General features: G+C 38.2%; 1 protein-coding gene across 1 annotated transcript in view; it reads left to right on the top strand.

The window, feature by feature from the left end:
• The window catches only part of ZNF407 (zinc finger protein 407), a 481,202-nt gene that overhangs the window by 307,913 nt on the left and 148,474 nt on the right, over positions 1-24,815 (top strand). Inside the window, exon 8 of the mRNA XM_008073939.1 lies at positions 16,905-17,083. Coding sequence (XP_008072130.1) covers positions 16,905-17,083 — 179 coding nt within the window. The remainder of the gene's footprint in view (positions 1-16,904; positions 17,084-24,815) is intronic.

A 24,815-nucleotide genomic window follows, 5' to 3' on the forward strand; every position in this document is an offset into this window, starting at 1 on the left:
CTTTTTGATGGCTGCATAGTATTCCATCATGTATATGTACCACATTTTAAAAATCCAGTCCTTTTTTGATGGACAGTATGGTTGGTTCCAGGTTCTTGCTGTTGTGAACAATGCTGCGATAAACATATGTGTACAGGTATCTTTTATAGATACCTGTAGGGAGATTGCGGGGTCATATGGGGGGTCGATAGTTAGAGCTTTTAGGAATTGCCACACTGCTTTCCACAGAGGTTGCATTAGTTTACACTCCCGCCAACAGTGTATAAGTGTTCCCTTTTCACTACATCCCACACAATATTATTAAGTCAATCTTCAAAACTGTTTTTGTAGTCAAATAAATTTTGGAAACACTATATATTGTATTCCTTGTCCACCCCCTTGATATAATGATTAGCATATTAAAGTCTCACAGAATTTCTGCAGTAAAGAAATATGTATAATTTTGTTTACTGACATATGCCAAACTTCATTGGGCTTGGAGACCCTTTTCACAAAGCGTTAGAAACATCATGCTGGACTATTCCATTTCATTCAAGGGTAGAAACCACCAATGGCTGCCGCACGTTTTAGCTGAGAGACTTTGGGGTGTTAGTTTCTTATCAACACTCACCATAAGACGTAAAATTTACTTACCAAGTTTCATTGTACTTACATTAACATTTAGGTTATTGTATCAGATAACTGTCTTCCAGGTAGCTCTTCATTTCCCACATCAGGTACTTTCTGTCCTTCTTTCTTTCTTTTGAATTGGAGTCTCACTCTGTTACCCAGGCTGGAGTGTAGTGGCATGCTCACGGGTACCGCAACCTCGATCTTCTGGGCTCAGGTGATCCTTCTACTTCAGCCTTTCAAGTAGCTGGAACCACAGGCACGTGCTACCATGCCCAGCTAATTTTTTGATTTATTGTAGAGATGAGGTCTCTCCAAGTTGCCCAGGCGGGTCTCAAACTCCTGGGCTTAGGTGATCCTCTCATCTCGGCCTCCCAAAGTGTCGAGATTTCAGGCTTGAGCCACCGCGCCTGGTATTGTGTCCTTCTTTATACTGATAATATGTCAGTATAAAATTAAAATGTGTTTTTTTCTCTTTGAGGCTAAAGAATAAAAAGTCTGGGAAAAGTCAAGGTTTTGTAGGGCTTGTACTTGCACATGGCTCCTCCCTGCTTCATGGGACCTGGGTGACAGTGAACTCTGGCCTCATATTTAAAGTTCTACACAGTGTCAGAGTGAGTGGAACTGTTCTTGAAATGCTAAATTCTAAAGAAGTAATTTGAGTTTCTCATATAAAAAGTTCAGTGTCTCAGCTTGTAATCCCGCACCTTTGGGAGGCTGAGGTGAGTGGATTGCCTGAGCCCGCGGGTTCGAGACCCGCCTGGGCAGGCGAGACCTCATCTCTACCATACTTCAAAAAATGATCCGGGCGTGGTAGCGTGCGCCTATAGTTCCAGCTACTCGGAAGGCTGGGGTGGAAGGATCGCCGGAGCCCAGCAGGTCGAGGCTGCGGTGGCCGGGAGTGGCCACTGCACTCCAGTCTGGGCGACAGAGTGAGACTCCAACTCAAAAAAAAAAAAAAAAAAGTTCAGTGTCACTTTCTACCATTTCTTCCTTGTGATTTTCATTGTTTTTCAGTAGAGAGGAAAGTGGAAAGTAGGCTGCTAGATTTAAAGCAAGAGCTGCTTCTTACTGATTATAGGTACTAAGAGCAGAGATTCTAATAAAGGAGTCATTCCAGTGGCAGCGAATTTGGGAAACACGAATGGTGAACAAAACCAGGGAGTTCTACATTCTCCTGAAATGGAAGAAGCAAGTGTCACTGTAGGCAAAAATCATATATGATAAATATATACAAGGCCATGGCATATTGATACATTTGCTGTTAATATCACTTGAAATCAGTGGAAGTTAGTAAAGCATTTTGAATAGTGTGGAAAGTAAGAAAGTTTTAGGCCACTAGCAGTTAAAGAGTCACTGAAGGGCAGATGCAGCCGTCCTGTATGTAGACATGGTGAGTTTTCAACTCTGTTTCAGAATGTTTGGAAGTTTCCTTTTATGCAGTACAGACGAGCCCTTTGTTCATGTTCTTTTTTTTTTGTTGTTGGAGTTGGAGTTGGAGTCTTAGCCTAGGCTGGAGTTCAGTGGCACACTCATGGTCATCCCAGCATTCACCTGTTGGGCTCCAGCGATCCTTCTGCCTCTGCCTTCCAAGTAGCCGAAACTACAGGCACATGCTACCACGCCTGGCTAATTTTTGATTTATTGTAGAGACAAGGTCTCACCAAGTTGCCCAGGCTGGTCTCAAACCCATGGGCTCAGACAGCCACTTGCCTCGGCCTCCTAAAGTGCTGAAATTACAGGCTGGGCCACTGAGCCCAACTTGTTCGTGTTCTTAATGCACATAACTCATCTCTTGTCCAATCGACTCTTCTTTGAGGGCATCACCACAGTGATTCACTTTTATGCTTCTTTGTATATAGTAGTTGCTAAATATATGTTAATAAATTCATTTTGGAAATAAAAAGTCATTATGTAGGAAAGCATATTTTCCAGCAGTGCGTCTGAAGGACTGGCCTAGCTTGTTAGGCTTTTGATGTAACTCCTGGATGTGCCCGGGTGTTCTTTCGGTCTCAGGCTGGCCAGCACAGTGACTGCTTTTCAAGAGCCCTCCACAAACACACAAGGGTGGGCTGGTTGCACACTTAAGAAGGAGATGTGGACCCTTGGACAATAGTTGAGATGTGGAGCCAGGATAATACTGTCCTCTTCAGAGTGTGGACCTGACCGAGAACACATAAATTTGCATCCATTTCTGTGCTGGATTACATGGTTCTTTTTCTTGCAAGGCCCTGTTCTGTTTTAGGGTCACCTTACATCACTCAAAGCACATGAACAGAACTCTGATAAATGGAGAGAAATAATATAATGTGCATCAGCTTATCTTGTTTTAAGTCTTGATTTCAAAGGGTTAAGATTTCTGAAAGGCAAGAAGTAATAAGTAAGTGATCTAATAGGAATTATCCTACTTAGTAGGTAACTACCAGTTATATAAAGGGAAGATAAAATTCATAAAAATTCGAACAGAGTGATCATGGAATTCTCCAATTAAGTTTTCTTTTGCAGAAAATGTCCAAAATATTTACTTTGTGGTTACCTTAGATTTCTACAAACTCTTTTTATCTTAGTAAAATAAAGACTTAGGTAAGTTTGTATGTAATGTAGTATAGTGCCATTTTTTAAAACATCAAATTGAACTTTCATAGCACTTAGCCTTTGGGTCTGTGGTTTTTACTGTTTGGAAGTGAATCTTTAGCCATGTCTTCACTGCCAGCCCTTCCTTCATCCCATATTCTGGAGGTACTGTAGAATATGGACAGTCATCCTTGTTCTTTGTCCTTCTGGAGAGAACTGAAGACTCTGCTTCCTTGTGTAGGCAGCATGTGGTGATTGTAAAAGGAAAGGAAGTTGGCCTGGCCAATGACTCACGCCTGTAATCCTGGCATTTTGGGAGGCTGAGAGGTGAGAGGATTACCTGAGCCCAGAAGTTTGAGACCGGCCTGGACAGCCTCATCTCTACAATAAATCAAAAAATTAACTGGTGTGGTGGCATGTGCCTATAGTCCTAGCTACTTAGAAGGCTGAAGTGGAAAGATAACCTGAGCCTAGCAGGTTGAGGCTGTGGTAGCCATGATCATGCCACTGCACTCTAGCCTGGGCAACAGAAGGAGACTGGGACGGGGAAAAAAAAAGGGAAGTTCACTTCAGTCTCCCTTCTCCCACCACACCCTCCTCTCTTCCCTGGTTTATTATGCTTTTCCTCTGATTGTCCTTTCTAGCATCAGTCTCCTTGTTGTGTCTTTTACTCCATCCATTAGCTCGACTCCTCCCTTGTCATCATCAGCATCACCACAAGCATCTCCACCTCGGCCCCAGCATCCACTGTGCCTCTTTGCCATGGTTTGTAATGTTCACATTTTGGACAATACTGTGCAACCCAGTGTTTTTTAAAATAGACACTTGATCATATTTGCTTTATATGCGTAATGCCTAAAGAGATTTTCATGAGTAACCTAAATGATCCAAAAATTTATTAAGCAAAATGTGAAAGTTTCCTTGGACTTAGAAACTCTTTTATGAAGATAATTACCATCCATAGTTTTCTGGGCTTCCTTTGAATACCCATTTAATGTCCTTATCTATCTATCTATAGAAATGTATATGTATATGTTTATGTATTCATGTGTGTACATTTTATATGTGTTTGTGCATATGTGGGTATATAAGCATATACATGCTGTATCTGTATATTTATATCTTTTTAAAAAGCTAGAAGGACCCATGAATGCATTCATCTGAGACCTGATGTTGTTTAGCTTAATATTTTTTTTAGAAGTCTTTCCATGTTCGTACATAAGGTTTACCTTGTTCTATTTAATGGTTTCTGTAAAACAAATAAGGATAAACAACCAATAGGACACACACTAGGTCTTCTTCAACAGGCTCTGCTGGAAGGAACTCACAAGACAGGCGCAGTAGCCACTGCCCCTCCCATCAGCCCTTCTCCATGGCCTGCTGTGCTCTGAAGCAAAGCCCAAAGATTCTGCAGACATCAGATTCTGGGGCGTCTCTGGCCCTCTGGTTGTGGAACTTTAGGCTATACCAGTGGAGAAGCAGCAGCCCCCCTGCGGGTGTGTTCAGAGCTGTGGTCCAGCAGTCCTGGAACATGGCTAACAGATCTCTTGCCTTGTTCTGACACCACTGAGTGCTCCTGGTTGGGGAGATGCCTTCCCCTTCATGTGATCAGGCTTTGCTCTCCCAAGGTCCTACCAGCATATGACTGGCTTCCAGGGAGTTCTGCAGGAGAAATGAACTCTTATTTCTCAGTAGTACAGAATCCCTTAGAACAGATGCGCCATAAAGTAGATCCCATTCCTCTATTATTGGACATTAGTTTTAACATTTTCTTGAAGGGTTAGCTGTTATCCTTGTGAATCATTTCCTAGAAGTTGACCTGCTAAACTTTCAAGGACATATGTACATCTTAAATGTGAAGGATACTATCACGTTTTTCAAAAGGTTTTGCTAACTTAGACTCTTACCAGTGACATATTATTTTCTCTTACCATTGTTTACTATTATCAGTCTTCTTAAATTTTACGGATCTTTTGCCTTAGCTTTACTGTGCTTTTACTTGGTTTTTAGGGACATTGATTACCATGTAATGCTTACATAGCCATTTTGTATATCCCCAATTATGAATTGCTTATTTATATTTTTATCTAGTTTCTGATATTTTTATGTTTTTAAAAATTAATCAATGGCACTCATTTTGGAGTCCTGATTACTCATGTTTTTATATATGTTGCACATTTTTTCCCTTTCTTTACCCTGTCTTTTAATGTTATTTATGATGCATTATGCCATAGAGCAGCATTAACTTTTATGAGGTATATTTTCCCACATATTTTGATGCATTTGAGTTGTGAATTTTATTTAGAAAAGCTCTTTCTAATCAAGATTATAAAATATTTTCTTCTATCGTTTTTATACTTTGGTTTCTTTATGTTAAAATTTAAAAATCCAAATGGCATTTATTTTTGTATGGTGTAGGATAATAAGAATCTAACTTATTTTCTTCCCATAGAGTAGGCAGTTGAATGGAGACCATTTATTATATAACCCATCATTTCTTAATTGATTTGAAATGGCATCTATATTTCTTGTATAGATGGAACTTCATGCTGTCTATTCTGTTCTAGTGATGTATTTGGTTCAACACTCCAAATGACATGCATCTATTTGCTAAACATCGTTGATAACATGTTCTCTTTTAGGCAGAGGAATATGAAGTTCTTTTTTCTTGTAGCTTTTAACCAATTTTAAATTTAAACAGCACAAATGTTCAGTAATCTAAAATTATCAGACTCTTTCCTTATGGGTCCTTTAGTGAGAACATAAGTTATAACGGAGTATATCTCTTAGGCTGTCTTACATAAATTGAGAAACAAGCTCTGAGTTTATATATTGGAGCATATTCTTCTAACCTACAGTGAGCTTTAAAGCAATCTATGAAGGAGTTTTATATTCCCAACTATTATGAAATATTTCATTTTTCTTGCCCAGAAAATTTATAAATTATAAATAATGCTGGTTAAAAAAATGTGATAACTTCCTAAGTTTAATTTATGTAAAGATTTTATTTGGATTATTCCCTATTAATTTTGGAATACTATTACAAATATATAGTAGAAACCCTTTTTCAACTTAACTTTTAAACAAATATGTGTAATATTGTGAAGAGTAATTCTTTTCATAGGTATGAGTTCAAAAGTATATAACAAACAGGCAGAAAGAGAAATTGCATATGTAGATAGGAAACTCACACCACATACACTTATATGTACACTGTATCTGTTTGGAGAATCTATTTTTATTCAAATGGATTGAAATTTCTTTTCATTTAAAATAAGAAAATTGCTGATAGTGACCCAGATAGGTGAACTTTTTTGCATTTAATATAAAGGCTAGTCGTAATAATAAAAAAACCCCCATGTACCTATGATATTATCTGAACGTGTTTAATATCATCTACCTTAATCCCCATGGCAGCCCTCTGAGACACGGATAGTATTCCCATAAAGCAACCAAAAAATGTTTTGTCATCAAAAGTTTGGGAGCAAAGTGTTAAGCAAAATCAAACATATTGCTTTAAATAGGAGACTTCTGTTATTTCCATTTATGTTGACTTTCTAAGAGGAAAATGCAGTATGCAATGTTGTCCTTATTTTACTGAATACAGATCTTCCCACCTTCATATTTAAGGTTTTTCTTTACATCTGTTAGCATCTTCAGAAATAGTATTTTTGGAAGAAGTGTTTTACAAACCTTTATACAAATTTTATATTTTTCAGTTCACTTTTTGCTATACTTATGATTTTTGACTTGCAGGGTTTTATAGTATTTGTGCAAATTTAACTATATTTGACTTCATGATTTTTGCCTTTATTATACTTAGTCTACAGTATCTGAATAAAAGGAAGAATTATTCCCTGCTAAAGTAATATTTCAGGAAAAAGAGTACACCAGATATTCTAATGCTAGCTTTTGTTCTAAATAAATTCAGAAAAATTAGAGTAAAAAGCAGTACAGTGATTGGCTATTATGTGCAGTTCATGGTATACTCTTGAAGGACAAATGGAAAGAAAAAAACTATTGTTATGTGATTGAGTACATATAGCTGGAGGTAGAATTTCTAGTGACAACATTATTGGAGTCAGAATATGCTGTTTCTCAAAATGAAGGTGGAACCAAAGATAATGTGCTCTAGAAAACTGGCAGAAGATCTCAGAATGACTTTAATGATGTTAGACACTGATGCATTTGAAGAGTTTTAACAGTAATTTGACACACATGGGTTGAAAAAACACTATTTCCAAAGTAATCTATTATTTAAAAATAACAGGTGATTTAAAATATGTATTCAAATTAATAGAATGTATATGTTATATAGATATTTTCTTTCTTATATTTTATAGACTCAAATGAACTCTCCTTGTAGCCCACCCCACTCCCATTTTTTGACAACTTCTTTAGGAAAGTTAAGGTTAACTTTATATCCACAGTCATATTTTGTAGGTTCATACTCTAAGTATATGTGACCTACATTCACTTAAGTCTCTTTTAGTTACTTTTAAAACTTAAAAAAACCCAAAACAATTGTGTCATATTTGTCTGGGATTTATTGTGAAGCCTCTTCAATTTATCACAGAAGAATTTAATCCATTACTGTAGTGCCAGGCACTGCTTAAGCCATATGTGACCCCCCTGAAATTAATTGCCACTTCCATTCTGAATTCTTAAGTTTTGTTATACTTAATAAAACTGTTACAGTTTTATTAAGTATAATACTCTTAAAAATAGAATGCATCCCTTAAATTTTTTTTTTTGGTCTTTGGCTGTATGGTCCTTTTAAAATTTCTTAATTGTAATTAATGCATGAATGTGCTCTCCTATAACACAATTATGACATTACAGCTGTGCCTGACTCTACCTGGATCACTCCCCCCACTCAATTCCCCTAGGCAGAGTCACTATTCATTTACTAGGGTGATCCTGTCCACATTCCCATGTAAATTCCTAGTTACTTAACACATAAATCTATATAAAATGCTTGACTTACTGTGAGTGTGTATTATCTCACACACACACACACACGCACACGCACACTTACTTGATTTTAGCATATATTTTGCATGTAGCTTCCTTACTTTTTCTGTGGTAGACATAGCTGTCTGCCAATGTGTGATGTGATATGTGTGTTTCTATGCATGTATAAAGATAAGTGTGTGTATAAAATCATTTCACTGCTGCACAGCATTTCATAATACAGTCTATTCACCATTGGTGGTGGTTAACAACTTTTACTGTAGTAATGTTAAAATGTTGCCTGCTAATTTTATAAATTAATTTAGCTATCACTCTCTCAAAGTTCTCAAAACAATCTTATTAAAATTTTCATTGTAATTGTGTTTAACCTTGTAGATTATTTCAGGAGCAATTGATATCTTTAGCATGAGGCCCAACTGTACAGATACATGGTATATGTCTCTGTTTAGCAAACTCTCCCATATCCATTATTTTTTTCATAACTCATATAATTCATGTGTTTTGTTTTGCTTCTTTTAAAGCAGCATTTTTGCATATTATGTAAGGGAGTTTGAGTGCACATATTCACAAAAAACACAATTGGGCACTTTGCTCAGTTCTGTTTTTAGTTCTTTTAACACCATCTTCGGTTCAGCTACCATCGTGGTTTTTATGAATCTTTGAAAGGCTTCTTAAGTCACCTCTGGAGAGTGCATTGTTCACAGAAATACACATTCTGAGATATTGAGAGATCACTAGATGCTGTCAAGTGGTAGCCCCCCAAATCACCTAGGAAATGAGAATCTTTTTAGTGAAGCATAGGAAAGTAGAGTAATGAAATGGGGAGATAACAGAAATAGAAAGTGATGAGATGTCTTGTTGAGAAAGGCCTAGTATTTCCAAGACAATTATTAATTTTGCAAAAAAAGAAAAAAATGGGAGTGATGAGGCAGATGCATGACTTTCCTTGGGAAAATAATAATTAATGTTTATTTAGGATCTCTGTGGGCTGAGCACTCTTCTAGTTACTTATCCTATGGCATCTTTGCCATTTGGTTTCTTTATGGTTAAATATTATTAACATATCTTAATAACTACATAGAGTTCACATGGTTGTGTCATTGTGATACTCATTTATTGTTGGCACAGGTTTCTCTAGTTAACTCACGATTTTTGCCATACCAGCTCACAACCACAATCCTTTGACTAATTACATGATGGTTTTGGGGGGGGCTGTTGCAATATGGGAGAAGAGCCAGGCAGATCAATGAATCCTAACAAGCAGAAACCTTCTGCTGCCCAGTTCTTTGTGACATATTGGCAGATGAATAGACAGACCAGCAGAATCAACTAGAAAGTCTAGGATTAGCTTCAAATAAGTAAAATATTGATAAGGGTGGCATTTTAAGTCATGGAAGGAAAGTGGACTTTAAGAACTGTTATTGAGAGAACTGGGAAGCAGTTTGGATCCCCCTTGTAGGTTAATTTGGTAACAAATCTAATATTTAATATAACATAATGCAACTATACAAATACAAGAAGTAATTTTAGGACACTTCTTTTATGACTTCCAAGTAAGGAAGCCGTAGAACATGAGAAAAATGAACATTGTTTGCTTTTTACAAGATACCATAAACAAGTCAAAAGCAAAATGAAACTAAGGAAAAATTATTTTTTTTCAACTCTGTCAGTAGATGAAGAGCCAGTCATCTTCATTCATAAGAGAATGACTAACAATCCAGTAGAAAAAAAAGAATACAAATATGAAAAGTGCATGACTTTTTAGTATTTGAAATGATACTTAACCTCATTCATTACAAGAGAAATGCAAATTAAAAATTAAAACTCCAATGAGATACCATTTTTTAACCACCACATTGGCAAAAATTCAAAAGTTTGGTAACACCCTACATTGGCAAGAATGTGCAGAAACAGGCTCCCTCATACACTGTTGGTGGAAGTGTAAATTGCTACAACTCCTCTGGAGGGCAATTTGGCAGAATTGATCAAAATCACAAAAGCATATGCCCATTGACATTTGACGCAGTTCCACTTGGCATCATGAGATTCTCCTGGCATCTTGAGAAATAGAAATTATTTTACAAGATTATTCATTGCAGCCTTGTTTATACTAGCAAATGAGTGGAAACATCCTAGATGCTCATCAATAGAGGGTCGGTTAAATAAAATAAGCTGTGCCCACACTGTGAAATACTATGTGGCTATTAAAAAGGAAAAAAGAAGGTGGGATGGGAGTAGAAGGGCAGACAGGGGCATCGAGAGACCCTATATATTCTGATGTGGCAGGATCCCAGGCTCTCATGTTCGATGAACAGAGCAAGATGCTGGCATGTGTGATGATCACAGGTTGATTCAAGAGGAGTAGAGAGAAGAGAATACACAGTACTTTTGTGGCTTGAAAAATAAATTTTGAGTTTTCCCAGTAGATGGAGGAGAAGCTATGAGTAGTAACAGTCTGGTAATTTGGGTCAGAACAGGGGCAGTGGTAGGAAGGGAGGCTTCTGCCATATCCATTGTTAGATTCTGATGTTTAAAGAAACATTCACATGTGCATGTTTGCTCAGCAACTTCAGTTGTTGTTAGGTTTAACAACATACACGTAGGCTTTTTATGTTAATAGGCCACGTGTTAGTATGTAGTACTGATTAATACTTTTATGGAGTTCCAGGAAAACTTGTGGTGTTCTGCTTATTATTTCAGTAGTAGCTTATTATGAGAAATACCCTTTATTACATATTTCTTAAGAAGCCCTAAAATGGATAGGTCTCCCTTCGAGTACTTTTGCTAATTTCTCACCCTTTGCTTTACATTATGTACATAGAAGCTACCTCAAAATTCTTAACATGTTGTGTTCCAAAACTTAATTGGAAACATACCTTTAAGTTAGAATGCTTTTTCCATAGAACCGTGCAGGCAGTTTCTGGTCCCTGCATGTCCTGCAGGAACTCCTTAGCCCAGTAAGAAGTGTGAACCAAGATGCTGAGGACTGTCACTGCCCTTCTTCCAGCAGCACTCTCCACTCCGAGTGGGATGGGCATCTGCCTGAGGGTCCTCAGCTGAAAGCTGTGGTGGCAGTTTCTGTCACCTGGCTGGAACGGGAGACTGGAGTCTAGAAAGGAGTTCAGTATCCTGGGGAGAGTTTCAGATTTGATGGCTTGTATCATGTTGAGCTGACTATGTGGGCAGGAGCCTGGCAGCATGTGCCCTTCAATTCTTCACACCAGCCTTGAAACTGGGTTGGAATTTAGAGTCCAGGAGTAGCTTTTAACACTTCTCTAAAATTCCTATGTGAAATATTTTGTTGATGACGATTTACTTTCCTGTAAGGAAATAGATACTACATAGATTGCAGTCAGTGTTTTCATAGTTTGATGCTGTTGGCTGTACTTATAGTTAAGGAAAAGAGATGTCAGGGAATTAAGGTGCTTTCCCTTGGCCACAGCCACCCTGCAGAAGGGCCAGGACTCATGTTAGAGATGGAGCTGGGTTGCCTCACTTTATGCCCATGGTGTTTCCTCTGCATCATCGTCTGAGGGCAGGAATCGGAGGAAGAGGAGGACGCCAGATGGAACGGACCCTGCTGTGGGTTAGGAAACAGGATTGAGGCCCATCATCCATTTTGCATTCCCAGGGAGATGGCTTAGACATCACTGGCATCCTTTTCTCCTTTATTAAAAAATGTGTGTACCCTCTTTTTTTTGTGAGTTGGAGTCTCACTCTGTCGCCCAGACTGGAGTGTAGTGGCCGCTCCCGGCCACCGCAGCCTCGACCTGCTGGGCTCCGGTGATCCTTCCGCCTTAGCCTTCCGAGTAGCTGGAACTACAGGCACGTGCTACCCCGCCTGGCTAATTTTTTTTTTTTTTTTAATTGCAGAGATGAGGTCTCGCCTGCCCAGGCGGGTCTCGAACCTGCGGGCTCAGGCAATCCACTCACCTCAGCCTCCCAAAGGCGCGGGATTACAGGCTGAGCCACTGAGCCCGGCTTGTACCCTCTCTTTCTAGTTCATTTCAGACAGAACTGTGTCATGAGTTCTTCCTAGCATTCCTCTATTTTAACTATATATATATATTACCCTTTGCATTTTTCTGAAAATTGTTATTTTTGACGGGAAAATGTTGTACCTCTTTCATAGGAAAACACCAAGTTACATATAGCTGGAGACAGGAATAAACCCCTTGACTTGTGGTATGATCCTGGGTGGCAGAGGAGGAAATTCAGAGATACAAGAAGGTCAGGGGATATTTCCCAAGGAGCAGTGTCAGGCCCAGCAGAGTCACACTGGCTCAGGGACACCAGTATTAGTGTTCTTCTCCATCTACCAGGACATATGCTTTGTGGTAATTAGTCAGGGAGATCTCAAAGGGTGTGTGTGTGTGTATGTGTGTGCGCGCGCGCGCGCGCACGAGTGTGTGTATATGTATGTATGAGTATATTGTGTGTGCACGTATACATGAATGTTTGAATGTTTGCATGTGTGAACATGTGTGCATACATGTGTGAGTATACACTTGTGGGTGTATGCATGAATGAGTGTTCTGTGTACTTGTGTGAGTGTATGTGTACACGCATGAGTGTATGTGCATATGTGTATGCATGCATGAATATATGTGCATGATTGTATGCATAAGTGAGTGTGTTTGCATGAGTGCATGTGTATGAGTATGTGTGCACAAGTGTTTGTGTTTGCGTTTGTGTGTGCATGAATGTGCATGCATGCATGAGTGAGCATGTGTGTTTGTGTATGAGTGACTTTGTACATGTATTGGCATGTGTGCATGTGTGAGTGTTTGTGCCAGTCATGGTGGGATTTCACACAGCAATGGTTGAGGGAAAAGATTAGAGGTAAGTATTCTGATAATTATCACTAGCTGCACATCAGACAAAACTCTGACATTAGAGTGATTCAACCAAAATATTCTCCAACAGAGGTTGAGAATCTCTTCTCCATCTTGGTGACTTTATGTCTGAACAAGTAGCCTCTGAGGTTCTAGTGGCAGGAAGAAGAGTGATGGAGGTACATGAATGTTTTTAATCGAGAGATAATTCATGTATCTAAAAATTAGCTCATGCAACCTCGACCTCCTGGGCTCCGGCGATCCTTCCCCCTCAGCCTTCCCAGTAGCTGGAATTACAGGCGCGCGCTACCACGCCCGGCTGATTTTTTGATTTATTGTAGAGATGAGGTCTCGCTGCCCAGGCGGGTCTCGAACCCGCGGCTCAGGCAATTCACTCACCTCAGCCTCCCAAAGGCGCGGGATTACAGGCTGAGCCACCGAGCCTGGCCATTTTCTGGTTTTTAATATAGTCTCAGAATTGTACAGCCATCACCACAAGCAATTTTAGATTTCCTCCAAAGAAACTCAGTACATGTAAGTACTCACCCCCCGTTTCTGCCAAATGCAACCTCTTCTTTCTGTATGTATTTGTTTTTTATATGTGTATTTTAAAACATGCAATTGCAAATATATATGCACATATGCATTATATAATAAAGCATAAAAGTAGTGTGAATATACATCATATATATGAATATATATGTGGCTGTATATGTCTAAATATTTATGTATGGAGTGTCCCATGATGCCTTTTAAAATCTCAAGTTTCACAGTTCTTTGTAGTTGTTTTATTTTATATTTTTAAAATAAAAATGTGTTACCTTTTAAAATTCTCTCTCTTTTTCCTCTGCCTTCGTATGCACCTTACCTATTTCAGTAATAGTCTAATTGTTAGAATCCACATGCTGTTTAGTTACTCAGAGGCTTATTTTTGTCTTAGATACATGATACACCCTTCTTGAAACCACAATATTATGTTTTCAAAGTCATTTCCGTCTTTCTTCCCTGAATGTTAAGATTCATTGCTTATATTCTCCCCTTTTAAATATGCCTCATGCATTGAAATGTGTTTGTTTCGGCCATTTTAATTTCTTCATATGATTGGTGATTGTCTTTGATGATGCTTCATGCCTAGCATTTCACATAAGGAAAGCATATTGGTGGCACAAAGAATCTACATGCCTGATAAACAGTACTAATTAAGTACAGTAGTAGCTTTTTGTTTTCTCTCCCCAATGTCAGTAAACAATGGTGAATTTAGGGGGTGTCTGTAATGCTGATGAAAACAAATTGGAGATCTGCAAAATTAAGGGAGTAATTTGGAACAGTTTACCCTGCTAGTTTGAGGAATTTAAAAAAATGGTATTCTTTCTTTTAACTCTCACAAAAGTGGACATTTGTGTCATCTGCCTTCAGATGTTTTCCTATGTGACTTCTGTTATAATCCAGAGCTATTATTTAAGGATAGTTATACATTTAAGAGACTCTACAATGCTAACCTTTTCTGAGAATGTGCTAGTATCTTTGATATGTAAATAGTATAAGGAAGGCCAACTGTAGTGTACTTGAAAACATACTGGCCTTGAAAACAGAAAACCTAGATTCATATTCTGCCTTAACCACTTACCAGCTGTGTAACCTTTGTAAGTCAACTTATCCTTGTGTTATTCACCTGCTTCTCCTTGAATTATTTCGGCAATCTTGACTTCAGGGGGTTGTTTGGAAGCTTGGGGTACACATTAGGTGTTTACTCCTTTTTTTTCCTTCATACAGCAATTAATTAACAAGAAGGAATTTCTATAAAAAACAAATTTGGTAATTCAGTAGTGACGTGAATGAAATAAGTTGTGTGTGCATATATTCACTAACCATCTTACATATATTTAGTCTACTTTCTAAGAGAAATTTAACATCCAGCTTGACAGAGTCTTTGCCCAAAGCAAGCTGAAAATAGATGGGAAAACTCTGTTATTCCACTTCTTTATTTTAAAAGGTGATATTGTTTTTTAATTTAAAAAATTATATTTATTAATATAAAAATTATTAAAATATATTTGGGAAATCAAGAGAAGTAGGCATTAAAGTATAGCTGCATTCATTTTTAAAATAGCTTTTTAAAAAATTTTTAGTGACAGGATCTCACTCTGTTGCTCAGGCTGGAATGCAGTGTTGTAATTATAACTTACTGCAGCCTCAAATTCCTGGGCTCAAGGGATCTTGAGCCTTGCATTAATATTTTGATTACGATTAAAAGTTGCTATGAATCTGGAAAAAAATATTTTGATGTATTTCTTTCTAGTCTTTTTTTTTCCTGGGCATAGAGGGATTTAATGTGTCTGATTTAATTATTCTACCTGTATTAAGTTGGACATGTACATTTGGTGACAGACCCTGCCTGAATTTGGAGGAAGCAGCAGAAGCTTTTTCAGAGGCGTATCTTGGATTCAGTTATAAGACTGCTCCCATAACGCAGGTCTCCCTCCATCTGTGGAGCCACTAGTGCCACTTTCATTAACTCTGCCTTGTTCAGAGGATCCTTCTCCATACACCTCTTGTTGTATGTGAATAGATAGCATATTACTGAACCCTTTGAATTTCTAATTTCTGAGCCTTTGCATGTGAGTGATAACACAGCAAGTATAAAATCATTGGTTATAGCTATTTCCACTTTCTTGACCAGTATTTCCCAGGATGTATTCCCTGAAAAACGAGCATTATAATGCACTTGAATGTTATACACAAAAGTGATTCCAATTAGAAGCATTCAGGCAATGTAGACCCATACAGAGTTTCTTCTTAGAGCCTTTAATATTCTGAAGTACATTGTGAGATGTGTTTGCTCACTGCCGTTTCCCAACCTTACTTGGTCACGGAAATCTTTCTTCAGAGAACATGTTGCAGGATCTTGTTCTTCAGCAGTTCCTTCAGGAAAATGTTGATAAACATATTGCTCTATTTTCTTCTGGCATTTAATTTTGGTCTGCAGAAAATCTGTGGCCTGCCTGATTTTTTGTTTGTTTCTTTCCAGATAACCCCTCACCACGTGCTTGAATTTGTGTAGGGCTCTTTTTACGACTGTTCTAAAAATGACAAAGACAAAAGAAAAACAACTGTATATGTGTATTTAGAAAGGGCCTAGGTGTGGAGTCTTGGTGCACCTGCACTGGCAGGGTCGAAGAAGCAAGCTGAGCAGTTTGCCTCAGAAATCAGCAGCCCATCCCCAGTTTTCCGATTATTTCAGACTTTGCGTTTCTAATTTTGCAGGAAAACAATGGGAAAGGAGCCCGCTCCTGTTTTCAGTGCAATTTGACACGTAATATATGGACCCCTGGTTGTACTTTGCAGTCCTTCGCTTTTACAACCTCACTGGCACTAACACATTGCCTGAATATTGGAGCTGAGGTCAAGACTGTTTTTAGCAATACTTCTGTCTGCAAACTATTTTAGAGCCTGTGTAGAAGCACCTCATTTGATGGAACTTGAAAGCCAAAGCAGTTTTGTTTCATAAAGGCTCAAAAATCAGTGGCTGGTAACAGCACTTTCCTCTCGTGCCACCCTTGGTGGTGATAGGTGTGTTCTTGGGGAATAAGCAAACACCTTCACTGCCCTCGAGTGGTACCAGGATAATTTGATATTAAAATAATAGAATTGGGGATTTTGCATGTCCATTTCTACATAGAAATGAATTACTAAGGTAAAAGACCAACTTAGAAATCAACACCAGGGTTGTAAAAGCGACCAGCCTCTTAAGATTAATGTATTGCATAAGTTAATTATTATATGAATACAACACTTAGAATAGTACCCAACATGTAGAAAGACTTAATGTAAGTGTTAGTTAATATCGTTATTTGTGGTACAATGTTTTTGATTTTACCTTAATTAGATTCACTTTTCTTTTTTATCTGGTAGGTCAAACTGCGCTGAAAATATCCGCAAGCACATCTTACATACTGGCAAACATGAAGGAGTCAAGATGTACAACTGCCCCAAATGTGACTATGGGACAAATGTCCCTGTGGAATTTCGAAACCACTTGAAAGAGCAACATCCTGATATCGAAAACCCTGACCTTGCTTACTTGCATGCTGGTAAGGGACTAAAACTATTATAATACTTGTTTTTAACAGGATTTCATTTAATTAGTCACAATGATTATAATGCTATTTGCACATTTCCATAATTTATTTTAACGGAGTAGAGTATGTGATAGTATCTGCTTCGAGACCTATTAAAAAATAGAACATTCCGGTCTTGTCCCACTCAACTATGAAAAAAGGACTTTTCGACTATATTTTATCCAAAAAGCAAATCTGACAAAGTAATCATCCTAGGGCAACACAGTTAATAATAGATTATTAAAACATAATTGCACTGAAATGGAAGTAGTTAGTTGATCTTTATATTTTTGACTAATTGATAAAATTTTTACTTTTTTTCCCAAAAACTGTGATTTAAAACATTTTGCCCCTGTCCCTTTGGACCCTCATTTTCTGTTGTATATCTGGAAAGAACATGACCTGTGACTGATGAGAGCAAGTCAGGTAACTTCGGTGGTAACATAGTGCTGCTTATTTCCCAGAAATCAGGGGATACCTGTCACTGGGTTTTAGGGAAATGCTAGTGAGAGCAGTGACTGCCAAGGTGGCCACAGCCTCTTAGATTGCAAGTCAGGTGCTTCAGAGGGTCTTGGAGATGGTGCAACAACTGCAGGGCACAGAAGAGCTACTTTTCTAGCCCAACAGGTGGTTTACTTAACAAGTATTCTTTTCATATTGAATTCTTACTGTGCAAGACAACAAAATGGTGGGTTATGGGTGTGGGAACCTATTTGAGGAAGTCTTACTCGGAAGTAGGATTTGGAGAAGTGTTCTAAGATTTAGCCCAAGCAGTAGTGTATTTGAATAAGGCCACCTGATGCGGAGTGTGTTTTAAACAGATGGCTTCGGACCAGTTAGAGCTACTTTTAAACTCTTCCTCCCCGTATTGGCCGTGTGACCTCAGGCAGGTTGACCTCATCAAGTCTCAGCCTTCCCCTGTGTAAATCTGTGTGATAGTCCTGCTTAACTGGGTCACTGTGAGAATTAACAAAGCTAATGACTAGGAAACTGTTAGTGCAGAGCATTTCCTGCCTAGACTGTGCAGTACTGAGAGGTAGTTGGTAGTGGTGGTGATGGGGTGAGCATGGTCATCTGTCTGAAAGTCATGGGAAATCATACCAGAAATGCAAGATTCCATTTCCCAAAGATTTAATCAATACTTGCTTATAGAATAGCTGCACTGAAAGAAATATAATTTGATGAGTGATTTAAGTTAGCATAATATTCTTAATACATTTGGCAGTATATAGGTATGAGGTTATTACTGTTTGTTCAGGTTTTCAATTTATGTTCATATGCGTGACTTATTTAAGTAGTGGTAGCATGTTTGATTTGGTTAGCTCTTTGCTGTGTCCGGAGCTATTTTCGGAAAACAAGTGGTCTCTGCTTTTTCCATTTGGTAGGGTTGTCACTGAAAGGGTTTTGAACTAAACAGTTCATCAGTTTTAGTTCACAAAAATAGATAAAGTAAGTTGAGATATCTCTGTCCATCAGTACCTATGGGTTCTTCATAAATCTGAATATATAACAATATCGATACCGGGAATACTGTCCACAAGAGGAGGCTCTTCTAGAAATGGCCAAGCAACACCATCTACATGGATGGTGAGTGTCTGTAAAGTCTCCTCCTCATGTGAGTGGAGCTCTGTCTCCTTTCCAGGTGCAAGATTGACACATCCATCTCTCCCTTCCCTCATACCAATTAGACATTAAAAAGGGATTGTTTTCCCAAAATAAAGTGTCCCCAACTTTCCAAATAAACTGATGCTGAAAAGGGGAGGCAGTCTAAATGCAGACCACAGAAATACCTGCATTTTGTCGTTCTGCACAGTGCGGATAGGCTGCCTTGCTACACTCCCTGTCCTAGCTATACTGTGACTTGGCAATATGTTGTGAGATCTCATTATTTGTATAAAAGTCATCGTTTCCTTGTGTTTGTGTGTAATGAGTGTACTGTTCTTGTTTTCTTTTTATATTTGTGTGATTCTGTTGGAAATACTTTTCTCTGTAAGTCAGAGTAGCATTCTAAGTATTTTCACGAAAGAAATACCTGTGACACCAAGGGGATGCTGACGGCTTCTTCTTCCGAAGGCATGGCAGTATTGCTCTTCAGGAAAAAAATCTTTGATTAAACTTAGCTCATTAGGAGAAAACTTTGAAGAGGTAAAGTTTTTCAGACTGACTTCTTTTTAGCCTTGCAGTTCTAAGTCCTTGGTGATATGTTTTAGTATGATTTTTGAGTTGAAGTGTTGCTGCTGCCATGACGTTGTTGGGTGGTGGTTATAGGCACCACAGCTGAGCTTTGATGGGAGGTGTGTACGACATTCACATGGTGACAAAAAAACCTAAGGACACTCTTAGCTGCATTCTCTGGTGTCTGTAATATCAGTGTGATCAGAATTTTGCAACCTAAAATTCAGCAAAGCATAGTATGCAGTTCATTTAATAAAAGTCTTAGTGCTTTATGTATTTCACCCGACTCAAAGAATAATCACTCCAGTCCTGATTTGACTGTATCACATCTATCAGACATCTAAAAGTCCCAACAGAACAACACTGAAACTAAAAGTAGTGTGATTTGGTTGAGATAGTATAAATTTTAGTGCAGTAATACCTGGAAATGTTATATATCCAAGTAAGTTATTTTATTTTTTATTTGAAAACAGTTGTGTAGAAAGAGGTTTTCCTGTGGTCGTGCTGTTCCCTTAGTAGCTGTACACTGGTGTGTAACTGCAGTAATTTACACAAATACCACAAAATTGGAGCCTGTGGGGACCCCAATTCAAGTTCCTACTGTGCCACTTCATAAGGATGGATGGGTTTCCCTGGACATCTCTGTACTTCAGATTCCTTATCAGTGAGCACAGGAGTTTGAATGAACCAACATTCTGTACTCCTGTGGGCATGGCTTTCAGGGAGGATGGGCTCTGATATGATCTTTATCATCCCCATGACCTTGGCGGGTGACCCTGGAAACTTTATTTTACCTCTGTGGATCTATTTTCCTCCTAAGATGGGGATAGAGATGCCTACCAGACAGAATGTTCATATGCTTTACATGAGATAATCCTCTACGTAAACTGTTTGACATGACAACACTTAGCAAAAATGGATGCTCAGTTTTCTATCTAGCAGAGGTTGATTATTCATTGTATTTTTTTCTCAATTCTTTTTGGTGACTAGTAGAACGATTTGGGTATCATTTTCCATCTCATACAGCAGAAAATGAAAAGCTACATGTGAGTTCTAATTTTAGGTGTAACCCTATATGAAGCACAAGACAAAAGTAGCTTCTTTAATTTTTTGACTGTGGATAACTTAGAAATGTAATGTTCAGTTTCTAGGTAGCTGGGCATTTTCTAGATTTGTTTTTGTTAACATTGAAAGAAGAGTAAAAATGGATTTTTAGCTTAAATTTGCTGTTTACGAACATACTGTGAGTTATTTCAATACTTTTAACAATTGTGTAGTCTTTCTTATGCTCAGCAATTGGTGAGTTTTAGTAAATGTTTGAGACACGCTAGAATAGAATGTCAGTACCAGTGTTGCTTTGGTGCTTGGTGCCTGATTTGTGTTCCCTGTGTGAATCACAGTAACAGTGTTTTTTCACTGTATGTTTGAGATAGTATATTTTTACTTAATTTTTTAAATGCTGGTTCTACCAAATGTTAAGAGGGGTATGTTGAAGTTTACTACTATGATTGTAGATTTGCCTAACTTTTAAAATTCTGTTAATTTGGGCTTTAACGAGGGGGTCATACACAAAAAAACAGAATTATCTTTTGGATGGCAGGCCCCTTGTAGTATATTCAGAATTTGTTCCTCCATATTAAACAGTCAATCAAAGTTTTTAACTGGAAGTTTTGAGAAGGTTGCATCATAATTTGTGGAAGAAATGTCTTGAGTTGTGGCAAATAAGTGGCTGCTTCTTCCTTCATGACAGTGCATCTATCCCATTGAGTATTCAGCAGCCTTTGGCCAAAATTGGCATGATATCCATGCCCCACCCTCCCTATTCACTCAATCTCTCCTTGAGTGACATTTGTTTTTTCCTGGATGGAAAAAGTCCTCAAAGGGGAACATTTTGCCAATGTGGTGGGAGTGAAACAAAAAACAGTAGAAGCACTAAAAGGCATCAAAATGGGCTAGTTCAAAAACCGTTTTGAGCAGGGGAAAAAGCACCTCAGTGGGTGTATTGTATCAAATGGAGAGTACTTTGAAGGTGACTGAAGTTTAAACATGTAAGAATAAATACAATATTTTTATAAATTCTGAGTTTTCTGGGGTCTCCCCTTTTATATTTTGAATATGTATCACTAGGTACTCAGAACTTTAGGGCTGTTTTGTACACATACACACAAATGATAAAGAATATATATGTATTCCCTTATAATCATGATATGCTCCTTTGTTTCTGTAGCCATATCTCTTGTCGTCATTTGGTATTAATATAGTTACACTAGCTTCCTTATAAGCAGCATATAGTTGCATTTTGTTTCTTTATCTGCTGGGACAATATTAGTATTTTGCATGACATATGTTAAGTCTTTTACTTTAGTATTTGTACTAAATGTAATTATTGATATATTAGTTACTGTCAAAAACCAAAAGTACTCAAATGTCCATCTAGTAAAGTGTATAAAGCAGAGGTCCTCAAACTTTTAAAACAGGGGGCCAGTTCACTGCCTCTCAGACCGTTGGAGGGGCGGACTATAGTTTAAAAAAAAACAACTTATGAGTCGGGCTCGGTGGCTCAGCCTATAATCCCGCGCCTTTGGGAGGCTGAGGTGAATGGATTGCCTGAGCCCGTGGGTTCGAGACCCGCCTGGGCAGCGAGACCTCATCTCTACAATTAAAAAAAAAAAAAAAAAATCAGCCAGGCCTGGTAGCGCATGCCTGTATTTCCGGCTACTCGGAAGGCTGAGGCGGAAGGATCGCCGGAGCCTAGCAGGTCGAGGCTGCGGTGGCCGGGAGCAGCCACTACACTCCAGTCTGGGCAGCAGAGTGAGACTCCAACTCAAAAACAAAAACAAAAACAAAAAAAACCACTGTGAACAAATTTTTTTTTTTTTTTTTTAAACTATAGTCCACCCTTCCAACGGTCTGAGGGACAGTGAACTGGCCCCCTGTTTTAAAAGTTTGAGGACCCCTGGTATAAAGGTTGTATATTTACATAATCTACAATCATAGTAGTAAACTTCAACATACCCCTCTTAACATTTGGTAGAACCAACATTTTAAAAATTAAGTAAAAATATAGACAATCTCAATCGTACAGTGAAAAAACACTGATATTGTGATTCACACAGGGAGCACAAATCAGGCACCAAGCACCACTGGTACTGACATTCCTTTCTAGTGTGTCTCAAACATTTACCAAAACTCACCAATTGCTGGGCATAAGAAAGACTACACAATTGTTAAAGGTATTGAAATAACTCAGAGTATGTTCGTAAACAGCAAATTTAAGCTAAAAATCCATTTCTACTCCTCGTTCTGTAGTTAACAAAATCAAATCTAGAAAATCTCCACCTACCTAGAAAATCCTGGTCTACCTCAGTGAGAATGAATAAACTATATGCAACAATATGAACTAAATCTCATAGTCCTGTCATTGGATGAACCAGGCCAGAAACAAAGGAATATATTCTGTGTAATTCCATTTATATTGTAAATGAAAACAGGCAAAACTAATCTATGAAGTTAGAAGTCAGGGTGTGTTTTCCCTTGTGGGCCACAGTCCCTAGAATGAGGCACAGTGGTACTAGGAGCATTCTACTTCTTAATCCCAATGTTGGGACACAGTTGTGTTCAATTTGAGGAAATTCATCAAACTCCTCTAAGTTATACACTTTTCTGTATGTATGTATATATATAAAAGCACATTCCTTCTTTCAAGTTTCTAAAGCGGTTTATTTAGGTCCACTCTTCATCTAATATGATGAGATTTTACAATCACATTAATCCCCCCAAAATTGACATCATATTAAGAGGTCAGAATTTTTCTGTCATTGTACAATTTTTCTTCTGAATTTAATGAAATTCATTTCATCTCAAAAGTGATTTTGATTTTGATTTTAAAGTTTTAGCAGTTGTATTTCTGTCATCTCTCTTATCCATGAATGAGCTCGATATTCATTCCCTGCACTTTGAGAAAGAATTAAATCCATGTCTATGTTTGCAGTAGAAGTGACCTGCAATCTGACTTCCTGCACAGTTCACTTCAGTAATGATAGAATGCTGTAAACATACCCCCGAGAACAGGGGGTGAAGACCGAGAAGGGCAGGGCACTAAGGGGAAGTCTGTACTGATTGTGCTTCAGAAGAAGAGATGTTCCTTTTTACCGATTCCAAGCAACAGATGTACTGTTGCCTATTGAAGTTATGCTCCTTGCTCATGAATAATGCTCACGGGAACACCCAGGGTTACAGTGGTCAGTTTCTGAACATGTGACAGCTGCATCAGAACTGAGGATGATTTAGTTACTTCATGCTTCTCTCTGAGAAGCTGAGACTTTATATGGTAAATGTGTTTTCTTTTTTCTTTTTTTTTTTTAGCTTTTAAATTTTTTTTTATTTTAAAATAAAATATATTTCAGGGTTAGGTATACAAATATTCAGCAAGTAACCTTGTTGATGAGGTGTGCCCCCCTTCCCCAGGCAGATTTCCACTACTGTCAATCCCAACTCCTTGCCCCGCCCCCCTGCAGTTTGCTGGTACTGTCAATCCTTTTCTCATAGTATTGCAGTAGTTGTTCAAGGTCCGCTTATGAGTGAGAACATGTGATACTCAGTTCTTTGTTTTTGTGAAAGATCACTCAGTATTATAGAATCTATTTCATTCAGGTTGCTACGAAGTTCATGATTTTGGTCTTCTTTATGGCTGCATAATATTCCATTGTGTATGTGTACCACATTTGTTTTATCCAGTCTTCTTTTGATGGGCAGCATGGTTGGTTCCATGTTCTTGCTATTGTGAACAGTACTGCGATAAACATATGTGTGCAGGTATCTTTTTTATAGAGTGGTTTGAGTTCTCCTGGATATGTTCCTGGTAGGGGTATTATGGAGTCATATGGAAGATCGATTTTTAGAACTTTTAGGAATCGCCACACTGATTTCCACAGAGACTGTACTAGTTTACACTCCCACCAACAGTGTAGAAGTGTTCCCTTTTTGCCACATCCTCTCCAACATTTGTTATTTTTTGAGTTATTGACGATGGCCATTCTGATTGGAGTTAGGTGGTATCTCAGTGTAGTTTTAATTTGCCTCTCCTTGATGACTAGTGAGGCTGAACATTTTTTCATGTATCTGTTGGCTGCTCATATGTCTTTTGAGAAGTGTCTATTCATATCTTTTGCCCACTTTGTAATGGGGCTGTTTGTTTTTGTCTTTTCAGCACCTTTGAGTTCCTTACAGATCCTAGATGTTAGGCCTTTGACAGACATGGAGTTGGCAAATATTTTTTCCCCGTCTGTGGGCTGTCTCCCTGCTCTCGATGGTTTTGTTGGTTTTGTAGAAACTTGTCAGTTTCATGAGGTCCCACTTGTCTATCTTATCTCTTATGGCATGGGTTTTGATCAAGAATTGGTTGCCAGTTCCAATTTCCATAAGAGTATCTCGTTCATTTTCTAAGGTTCTTATAGTTTGAGATTTTACATTTAGGTCTCTGATCCATTTAGAATTGATTTTTGTGTATGGGGATAGGTAGGGGTCCTGT

Source organism: Carlito syrichta, unplaced genomic scaffold (assembly GCF_000164805.1).
Source record: "Carlito syrichta isolate Samal-C Ts95f unplaced genomic scaffold, Tarsius_syrichta-2.0.1 Scaffold316215, whole genome shotgun sequence".
NCBI classification, from domain to species: domain Eukaryota; kingdom Metazoa; phylum Chordata; class Mammalia; order Primates; family Tarsiidae; genus Carlito; species Carlito syrichta.